Source organism: Eucyclogobius newberryi, unplaced genomic scaffold (genome assembly GCF_026437365.1).
Source record: "Eucyclogobius newberryi isolate DKJ021-1_F unplaced genomic scaffold, fEucNew1.0.hap1 SCAF_19, whole genome shotgun sequence".
Taxonomy (NCBI): Eukaryota; Metazoa; Chordata; class Actinopteri; order Gobiiformes; family Gobiidae; genus Eucyclogobius; species Eucyclogobius newberryi.
Window position 1 is genome coordinate 7,789,611 of NW_027315823.1, and position 10,689 is coordinate 7,800,299.

At 43.5% G+C, this 10,689-nt stretch overlaps 1 protein-coding gene across 4 annotated transcripts; it reads left to right on the forward strand.

Annotated features, from left to right (window-relative positions):
• Positions 1-504: 504 nt before the first annotated feature.
• usp48 (ubiquitin specific peptidase 48) lies at positions 505-10,651 on the forward strand. Of its 4 annotated transcripts, none has more exons than XM_072451612.1 (28): positions 505-667; positions 1,029-1,166; positions 1,412-1,532; positions 1,654-1,795; positions 1,919-2,046; positions 2,250-2,374; positions 2,482-2,590; positions 2,670-2,803; positions 2,881-2,966; positions 3,042-3,221; positions 3,776-3,913; positions 3,978-4,127; positions 4,246-4,446; positions 4,587-4,698; positions 5,141-5,280; positions 5,343-5,417; positions 5,492-5,616; positions 5,698-5,820; positions 5,933-5,994; positions 6,073-6,183; positions 6,262-6,392; positions 6,467-6,570; positions 7,248-7,346; positions 8,201-8,383; positions 8,457-8,582; positions 8,658-8,706; positions 10,316-10,342; positions 10,469-10,651. In XM_072451612.1, the coding sequence occupies exons 2-28, from the start codon at positions 1,033-1,035 to the stop codon at positions 10,489-10,491; spliced, it is 3,138 nt and encodes a 1,045-aa protein (XP_072307713.1). In that variant the 5' UTR covers positions 505-667; positions 1,029-1,032; the 3' UTR covers positions 10,492-10,651. The 4 variants fall into 4 exon arrangements, with proteins under 4 accessions (XP_072307713.1, XP_072307710.1, XP_072307712.1 ...); XM_072451609.1 differs by having other exon boundaries at positions 508-645; XM_072451611.1 differs by having other exon boundaries at positions 508-645; positions 3,779-3,913.
• The last annotated feature ends 38 nt before the right edge of the window (positions 10,652-10,689 follow it).

The following is a 10,689-nucleotide window of genomic DNA, read 5'->3' on the forward strand; positions in this document are numbered from 1 at the left end:
TCATGGGTTCGATTCCCGGATCAGACCAACATCACATGATCTCTCTGGGTGGAGTCTGCATGTTCTCCCCGTGTTACCGTGGGTTCTCTCCGGGTTCTCCGGCTTCCTCCCACCGTCCAAAGACATGCATGTGTAAGGCAAAATTGGTGACTCTAAATTGGCCCTAGTGAATGAATGTGAATGTGAACTGTCTGTCATGTCTCTGTGTTGGCCCTGCGACAAGTTGGCCACTGTCCAGGGTGTACCCCGCCTAAGGCCCGAAGTCACTGGGATAGGCTCCAGTCACCCGCGACCCCGAAAGGGAACAAGCGGTAGAAAATGGATGGATGAAATATTTCTGGTCAATCTGACAAATATCTGGCACCTAATTTTTGATTCTATGTGGAGATATACGGTTTTTAAGTCGGTGTTAATGAGGATTATGTTATAAAAATGTAATATTAATGTGGCGGCGCCGTGCGTAATGACGTCTCCTCTGCCATTGGCTAAGCAAAACAAAGACGTCGCTACGTCGTACGTTCCGTGCCGCGCGACCTCTCAGCCCAGGAAGATATAGTGCTGTTTATTAACTGGCAGAAGGTTGCCCTGTTGATAACTATTTTTCGTAACTCATCAGCAAAATGTGAAACCACATACGACATATATGTAACTGCTGCTCAATTGACAGGTTAGAGCTTATTTGTCATCTGGTTCTTTTAACCTTAAATCTGAAAGCTACCGGGTCATATCATGCTAGCGCCTCCTTAGCTTACTTAGCAAACATTAGCATTGTGGAAGTGGGATGTCCGTCACTGATGTGCAATGCGAAGCTCCATAATCTCTTCTGTTTGTCCTAACGTGTGCTTTGTACTTTCCCGTACCTCGCGGGAGCTCGGCTAATTAATCTAACAGCGCTACCCGGAGCTAGCACGGCTCAGAAGTAGTCTCCGCGGGTCGTCGAACTTAAGACGAACTCTTAAAAACAAGCCGACTGCGGTCTACTTTGAAACTATGTGATCCGCCGCTAACTCGGTTCGGTTTTGCTGCAGGAACATGGCCCCTCGTTTGCAGCTGGAGAAGGCTGCGTGGCGCTGGGTGGAAAACGTGAGACCAGAGGAAATAAGTCTGGAGCACGTAGAGTTGGCTTACCGCGTGAACCTTCCCTCCTGCAAGAGAGGAACCTGCAGGTAGCGCCTCTTTCTTTGACTTCATGCAAGCTCTGTGTTCCAATATAACACCTGCTACAACCATAACCCTCAAACTCATGGTTGAACTTTACTTTGTTGACGTATTGACTGTTAAATTGTGATGATCAAAACGCAGTTATGAGCAGAAAACGTGAGGAAACCGTTCTAATAACGTTCAGAAACACCAGGCATACCTAAAACACAATTATGCATGTCTTTTTGTCCATGTATTTCTTGATGTCCAGGAGAAACTGCAAAGGAAATCCAAACTGCCTCGTGGGTATTGGTGAACAGGCATGGCTTGGAGATATTGATGAGAATACGTTTCACAATATTGATGATCCAAATACAGAACGCAGGGTCAAGGTGCGTTCAATTCACTCCCATCATGCACAACTCAGACGTGACGCTGCCCGTAACGGGTTTATAACTGAATGTAAATGATGAATGGGCATCGCAAGCAAACGTTCTACCCTTTTTCTTTCAGAACTCGTTTGTCGGTCTGACGAATTTAGGAGCGACGTGCTACGTGAATACATTTCTGCAAGTGTGGTTCCACAACTTGGAGATGCGACGGAGCCTCTACCAGTGTCAAAGCTACAGAGAACGGAGCCTCGACGACGAATCCGGTACGAAAAATGGGGGGTGTCAAGTACGTGGTAGTTTGAAAAGTCAAAAGGGTGTTTATGGACTCTCTCTTGGGCACGTTATGCATTTTTTTTGGAAATGCTTTAAATCTGTCTGTGTTTCAGATTACGAGCCTCAGACCATTTGTGAGCATCTACAGTATCTGTTTGCGCTTCTGCAGAACAGCAACCGGAAATATATAGACCCATCAGGCTTTGTGAAAGCGTTAGGTTTGGACACTGGGCAGCAACAGGTAAGTAACTATACAAATTGAATGTAGAAGTAATCATAGATGGTTGAGGAAAGCAGATTTTTTTAACAGGGCCCTTGATGCTTCTACTAAATTCTCTTACTCTTGCCTCTTTTCTGAACTGTTTGAAGTTATTTGATTTATTCACGGGTTGTATATTAATGGCAGTGTCCTCACAATAGAGTGATGCAAGTTTTTGTTTTTAGGACGCTCAGGAGTTTTCCAAGCTCTTCCTCTCGCTACTTGAGGAGACACTGTCCAAACAGAGGAACCCCACTTTGCAGGATGTCATCCAGCAACAATTCTGTGGACAGTTTTCTTATGTTACAGTGTAAGTAAGTTTTTCCTGGCACAGAATAACTCATAACATACCTCACATATTAATTTTACCACGCTAAAGGCTACAAAAAACTAAAGTAAACATGTTTTCCCCCCCAGTTGCACCCAATGTTCACGATCGTCTGCTTTGTCGTCGCGGTTTTATGAGCTAGAACTTAACATCCAGGGTCATAAAAACCTCACCGACTGCATCCTAGAGTTTCTAAAGGTAGGTCCATCTCTTATACATTCGGGACGGACAAATTTGGAGCTCTAAAGTGTTTGTCTCTTGCGCTTAAATCTTGCAGGAGGAAAAGCTTGACGGGGACAACCGCTATTTCTGTGAGAACTGTCAGAGTAAACAGAGCGCGAGCCGGAAGATTCGACTCCACAACCTCCCGCCCACCCTCAACCTGCAACTGATGCGTTTTGTCTTTGATAGGTTAGAAACGAATACAAAGAACTCTAAAGATACAGTGGTGGTTACATGTCTTGACTGTTATGTATGGGTTTCTTTAGGCAAACTGGTCACAAAAAGAAACTTAACACGTACATCAGTTTTCCGGAGCAGCTCGACATGGGGGTTTTCATGGAAGGAAGAGAAGGTTAGGCTTGGTTAGGTTATTGCCTTGGAATTGTCTTTGATGACATGTTTGACTTGTTGCCTTTGGCCCTTTCAGACCTGAGGTGTGTATACGAGCTCAGTGCGGTGCTCATCCATCGAGGAGTCAGTGCATATTCGGGACATTACATTGCCCATGTGAAAGATCCCTGCACCGGCGACTGGTACAAGTTCAACGATGAGGAAATCGAGAAGATGGAAGGCAAAAAGTTGCATCTTGGTACCGAGGAGGACATTGGTGAGTCAAAATGAAATTAAAAACATTTACGGTGCACTATGGAACTCTGCTCGTTTCCATGTTAGTGCTTCACCGGCATTAAACTGGTCTATCTCCATGGAGCAGGTGACACCAGCAGGCCAAGTTACAGGTCAGATATGTGCAGAGGCGTCTCCGCTCGGGTAGATTGCAAAAACACCTTTAATTGAATGAATATAGTTTTACATAGTGCACCTTTTAATAAGAAACAGCCCTGTTGTCGCTCTGTGCGTCGTCACAAATGTTTAGAGTTTCTCAAACTGGCATGCGGGCTGCAGTTTCAGTATTTGTTTTATTCGGAGACACATTTGTGAATATTTGGCATTAACGGAGTCATTATTTAGAACAACCTTATCAATGGTTTAGTCTTACTTTAGGCCATGTTTTGCTTTAACTTATGAGGCTTCTGGTGGTACTCAGAATGCCAACCTCAGCCATTGAGTTGATGATTTACGGTCATGTGGCTAGTGTTCAGTCACATGTGGCATCAGCCTACAATGTGTCATCTGTTTTCCATTTTTACTTGTATTTCAAAGCAGAAACAGCAAAATCTCAGACAAAAAAGCCAAAATGTAGCAAGGGCTACCACTGCTCCAGAAATGCCTACATGCTGGTATACCGGCTCCAAGAACCGGGCCCTTCAGACACGGCTAAGATGGATGTTGAGGTTCCAGGTGAGTCTCTGAAATATAAAATATCAAACAAGGATTTTTTTGTCTTAACAATCTGTCCTCGCAGATTTTCTCAAGAGTTTGGTGGATCGAGATAATCAAAAGTTTGAAGAGTGGTGCATTGAGATGTCAGACATGAGAAAGCAAAGTGTTGACAAGGGAAAAGCAAAACATGAGGAGGTGAAGGAGCTGTATGAACTATTACCTGCTAAAGACGGTTGGTAAAACATTACACACATTATCTACTCTGCAAACGTATTTACTTTGATAATATATTTGTACATTTATCTTCAATTCAAATGCAGTACCATTGTTGTTATGCGTTCTACTTTTAGGTGATCCATATGACTTTATTTCCCTGGAGTGGCTGAAGAAGTGGCTGGATGATTCTACGGCAACAAAGGAAATTGACCACACCTCATTTTTGTGTTCTCATGGAAAACTTCATCCTGACAAAGTGGGTGATTGCAAGAGAATCTCTGCGCAAGCAGCTCAACAACTGTACAGTCGCTATGGAGGAGGGCCACGATTAGAATGTACGTTACATATTGTGCATGGTAAATGCAATTACACAAGATCATTTCTGTTATTACTATTGTATTGCAGCCAGGAACTGACCGTTTTCTTGCTCTGTGAAAAGACAAATATTGTTTTAAATTTAGTTTTCCTTTTGTAGGTTCGTCTCTTTGCAGAGAGTGTGTGGAGCAGCGATGTAGAGTACTACGATTAAAGAATCAGCTCAATGAGGACTTCAAAGAAGTGTCAAATTTGGTCAAACGGACTCCCAGGTAATGTTATGATCCATGTGAGCCAGTTAAACGGCACTAAACAGCATTTTGTGGGAATATTTTTCTGACTCACACTTCTTTTAGTTCAAGAAAATGCCCTTATAAGATCAGCCAATGACTGACTGCTGGTATTTACCTGTTTGAAAAGGACATTTTGTTGGAAATTAATCATTAAGTAAAAAACAGGTGTGATGTCCCATTTGTTAATTTTGACTTACAGCAATGATGCATGAGACTATCCCAGACCAGAATAAGACTAAAGAGAAGGGACTAAGGTGTTGAACCATAATCCTGACTGATGGTTTAACACCTGGTTCTGGCTTGTTTAACCCCTGTACATAAGTATATAGCATATATAATGTAATCAAACAGTCAGTATGCAGTTATTCATCTAAGAAATGAGAGCAGATGAAACTAAAACAGAATGTGACTGTATTTTCAGTGAGGATGGTTTCTGGGTGGGAAAAGCGTCTTTAAGGAGTTGGAGGCAGTTGGCTTTAGAACAACTGGAGACTGACGAAGAGGAAACCAAACACAGCAATGGAGAGACCAATGGACAGGGTCCAAGTGCCAACAACAAAGGTAACAAGGTTATTCTGGTTGTCTACGTTTGATGGAGAAACTTAACATCTTGTTTATTTTAGAATTAAGTTCTGAGAACTCTGAAGGCACTGAAGAGGACATGAAAGTTCTCAATGAAGATATAGTGTGCAGCCATGGTATTTTCCTAGTCTTTCAAAAATTCAAATACATTTTTAGTACACATTTGTGATAACCTTTACTCTAACTGCAGGAGGACTAAGAATAGTAGAGAATGAAAGAAAGTTGGTATCTGCTGACGTTTGGACAAAACTGAAGATGTACTTTCAAAATGCACCAGAATTTCCCCAAATCCAAGAGCCGTGTCAGCAGTGCCTGGTACTTGGGCCCCGTGTAACTTACTGCATATACTGTAGCACACAAACATAACAGAACAAAACGCTTTCCCTTTGTGTGCAGACATTGGAGCAAGAGGAAAAGGACAACGAAGCGGTCAGTAAGATGATGGCACAGGACCAGAAGAATCAGCTGCCCAATCTTTTCCAGGACAAGAACCGGCCGACGCTCAGTAAATGGCCTCAAGTAAGTTCAGAGTCATACCACACAGTCATTTTTACCAAGGAAAACTCAGATATGTGCATGTTTGTATTGTTTCAGTGGAGATAATGCTAAATAAATGTACCGTTTTCCACAGGAAACAGACGTACTCTATATTGTCCCGGTGTTTTTTGTGGACGAGTGGAAAAAGTTCATCCGGTACGTCGGGATAGCGCACTATAGCGTTTTGACCGTTAACCGCCGTGATAACTTTTAAAACTCAAATTTGTGTTTTAGGAGACCGACCAAAACCTCTCCAGTCTCCAACGTGGGCAACAGTCTTCTTCTTTGTCCCCACGGAGGCTTCATGTTCACTTACGAATCTCTGTTAAATGGAGACACGCAGCAGTAAGTGTTATATACGGCACATTGAATTGGTATCAGGCAAAAGTGGGGAAAAAATGACCTTGTACTTTTGCCGTTCAGTATAGCTTTGCTCTGGCCCGGTGAATGGGATGTGATAAGCAGACTCTTTATTGTGGACCGAGCCATCTCCATTCGCCTACGCCAAGAATCCACGTCCGCCGGGACTTCACCTCAGTACACGACCGAACCCGGTGAGACGGAATGACAAACATTATTATACTTTTTGAATGGTTTAGGTTTTTGACCGCGATTGATTTTTACACAGATCTCTGTTGGGAATGTCGTGAGGGATTTATCTTCCAACAGCAGAGGGACCTCAGAGAGTACACCCAAGCGACCATCTATATCCGCAAAGTCGTGGATGATAAGGTGGGAAGGACAAACTGTGAATGTGGTAAACGATGCCGCGTGTGTACTGTGTGGCATCTGCTTTAAAGGCGCAATGGACAATTTTTTGTCGATTTGAGAACTCAGCCGGAAGTGCACATGTGCACTCCCCCGTGCGGACTGATACAACACACACGTCCGTTTGTTTATTAGCGCGACTGATCGCATCGCATCTCTCGTCTCCCGTAGATTTCCATCTTCTTCTGAGTCAGCTCGAACTGTCGTTCACCGTCTTAATTTTGTCCCGTACACTGAGGGAACTATATTATGATAGATCAATGCGCTTAGACATGCGGAAATGTGGGGACGAACCGCACGCGGCTGCAGGTGAGCGGTAGGTGCGTTTTATGATTGATTCGTGGCAGGACTAATCGGCAGTCCACGCCACAAGGAAATAAGACTCAGATTTGGGTCAAAAAAATCGTCCATTCAACCTTTAAATCAGATGGTAAATGATCAAGTCAGGGTTTTGATACAACCCATTTCTTGCAGAATCTCTATTATAATGTTTGTATTCTTTGATCGTTCTGTTCTGCTCACGGTTTTGCAGACCGCCCGTTTCGGTTTTGTTCTACGCACACGTTCAGGATGGTGTTTGTTTTTCATCAACGAGGTGTTTGACTGAATATTTGGTTTGTGTTTTTTGTATAAACGCGAAGGACGCTGCCCAGGAACCCAACGCCAGCAGCTCCGATCCAGAGGAAGACAAGGAGGAGACGCCAAAAACAGATGAAGACGTTGATACACATTTCAACCAGGTAAAACGTTCTCGGGAATTAATTATCGGATTTTCTGGACTATAAGACTAACTGGAGTATAAGTCTCATTTTTGGGGGAAATTTATTTGAAAAAATCCAAGCCCAAGAAATAAATGCTCTACCGTCAAGGTACTCAAAGCGCTTTACAAGGAACCAGTCACCCATTCACTCACACATTCACACACTGGTATTTGCAGATACCAGGGGCAATTCAGGTTAAGTGCCTTGCTCAAGGGCACAAAGGCAGTATTCACATGAGGCAGCTGCAATCGCACAGCCATCCTGCGGGCCAGTGGATCTGACCACTTTACCTGAGCAGGTGTCAAACCTCTACCACTCTACCACTGAGCTGCTGCCACCCAAGAACAGGCATTTCATCCTGAAATGCAGTTTAAAATAATAACAGATTAGAGAACATGGTGAATAGGTGTACGTATGCTAACGCTAACACCTTCAGCTACATGACGCACAGACAGAACTGTGGTAAGTGTCTGGTATGTTAACGTAACATATTAACAGTTATTCAGATAACTATAGCATAAAGAACATGCTAACAAGTTTACCAAAGCATCAGTTTTACCCCAAATCACTAAATCCATTGAATTCTCCACAACAACTCAACAAACTCCTGAGGTAGAGGAAGTGCAGATTCTTCTTCTGTGTCACTCAGAGCCTAGAGCGCCCTCTTGTAGTTGTCAGTGTGAAAATAATTAACATTTGAAATTTGGTTGCCAGTGTGAAAATAACAAATAATATCACACATAAGTCGCTCTGGAGTATAAGTCGCCGGCCAAAACTATGAAAAAAGGTGCGACGGTTCCTCAACTTGTGACTTAATATGTTTTTGCCTTCAGTTACAGAATGGCAGCAAGCGAATAAAGTTGGATGAAACTGTCTCCACCAGCTCAGCGCCAGCTCCAGTAATCAATGCGACTAAAGCGGGCGGTATTAGAAGAAGCACACGTCACCGAAAACTCAGAGGGGAGAAGGCACTCATTGTTTCTGCAAACCAAACACTCAAAGAACTGAAAATCCAGGTGATTTTTGAAAAACGAATTGTGCACATTTAGTCCAGAGTTAATTTAACGCTTCCCTTTTGAATCGTGGTAGATTATGCACGCCTTCTCCGTGGCTCCGTTCGACCAGAATCTCTCCATCAATGGGAAAAGTCTGACCGATGACGTGGCCACATTGGGCAGTTTGGGCGTTATCCCTGAAAGTGTCATCTGCCTAAAGGTACGTCTCATTTTTACAGGCCACAAAATTCTTAACAAAAAGTGGCCCACGGCATTATTAATGTTTACGTTTCAGGCTGATGAACCAATCGCTGACTATTCTGTGATGGATGATGTCTTTCAGGGTAAAATAACATCTCTTATTTACTTATTTATTTATGTGTGTGTTTTTGAATGCAAATACTGTAGCAATCAATAGAAACAACAATTCCGCAGTTGGATTAATTTTTTTTTTTAATTTTTTAATTAATTTATAAAAGATACTAAAGACTTGCCGACTTCAAACCTATTGCAGGGGAGGTCCCACACAGCATTGTCAGAGTATAGTAAGAAAGTACTTTTTTCCAATTACAATGTATTTTCATTTGAAACATTCCTTTTTGCGCAGAAAGGTTTTAATTCAAAGATGAAGAAGCAAAGCTACAGAATAAGCCTGAATCTTAAAGTTTAGCTGTAGTGCCCAAAACATTAACCTATACACAATTCTCCAGCGACGGTAGTCCTGACCAAGGACAGCTCAAGATCTGGAGGTGGGACTGCGGGTGGGTCTGGTCTGGAGGTGGGTCTGGTCTGGAGGTGGGTCTGGTCTGCAGGTGGGTCTGGTCTGGAGGTGGGTCTGGTCTGGAGGTGGGTCTGGTCTGGAGGTGGGTCTGGTCTGCAGGTGGGTCTGGTCTGCAGGTGGGTCTGGTCTGCAGGTGGGTCTGGTCTGGAGGTGGGTCTGGTCTGGAGGTGGGTCTGGTCTGCAGGTGGGTCTGGTCTGGAGGTGGGTCTGGTCTGGAGGTGGGTCTGGTCTGGAGGTGGGTCTGGTCTGGAGGTGGGTCTGGTCTGCAGGTGGGTCTGGTCTGCAGGTGGGTCTGGTCTGGAGGTGGGTCTGGTCTGGAGGTGGGTCTGGTCTGCAGGTGGGTCTGGTCTGCAGGTGGGTCTGGTCTGCAGGTGGGTCTGGTCTGCAGGTGGGTCTGGTCTGGAGGTGGGTCTGGTCTGGAGGTGGGTCTGGTCTGGAGGTGGGTCTGGTCTGGAGGTGGGTCTGGTCTGGAGGTGGGTCTTGTCGTGGGTCTGCAGGTGTGTCTGCGTAGTCCGAGTAGAGATGAGTAGATGACTCGTCACATTTCAATACTGTGTTGACACGGTTTGTGCACTCTATTGCGCCATCTGGTGGTTTAAAAAGGTAGGCCTACCGATTCTAATGCTAATGCTTTAGGCTCGAAATTAATGTAAAAATGATAGAGCTTGCAGAGGTTATCCTTGTGAAGTATCTCTCAAAGAGCAACCGGCAAATATTCATCACCAGTGAACCACAAAGCAAACCGACCGACTTGAGCCTCGCACTGCAGCTTCAGCGGAGCTTCTGACACGACACAGTAGATGTGTTGGTCACGTGACTTTTCTGAAAGTGACACAAGTCGACACAGGCGTCACGTGTTGGCGCCTCCATCACTGGTAAAAAAGGAACATTTCATTGACTTCCAGGTAGTGATGAAATGTAGAAAAAAGTGCTCTTTGTTGGGCCGTCAATGTATAAAAATACAGGCGACCATGGCTTATACTATTCTTTTAAAAATGAATTTATTAGTTATGGCATGTCTCAATGAACCTCCCTGAGCCCCAACACATTTCTGCCTGCTGGCTTTCATCTGAGGGACGAACAGGAATCTTTTATTCCATATTCTAAAATATATGTTCAATTAACATGACAATTATCTGTTGCAAGTTGTTAATTCAATGTTGTGTTTACAGTGAGAATGCCCGAGGAAGGATTCAAAGGTAAGCTTGTAGTGCCACATATATCAACCATCTAAATAGTAGTAACTTTTTTAGTCTGTACAAGCGTAATTTACATGTGTTTTATCTGCATTATCATATGGTAATGTGTTGTGTTTACCTTTGCAGGCACTGGGCTTCTTGGACATTAAAAGACAATGCAACTTGTGTTTGCTTACCTGAGGCCACCAGAGCATAATGCTTGAATTATCCAAGTGTCTGTTTATAAATATTAAATATTCATTCTTTATTTTTTTTTTATGCCTTTTCAATAGCTTTCATTATATTAAAACTGTGAATGTTGCAGCTCAACTATTAATGTGTCTTTGTAAAAACTGATTTTTATATTT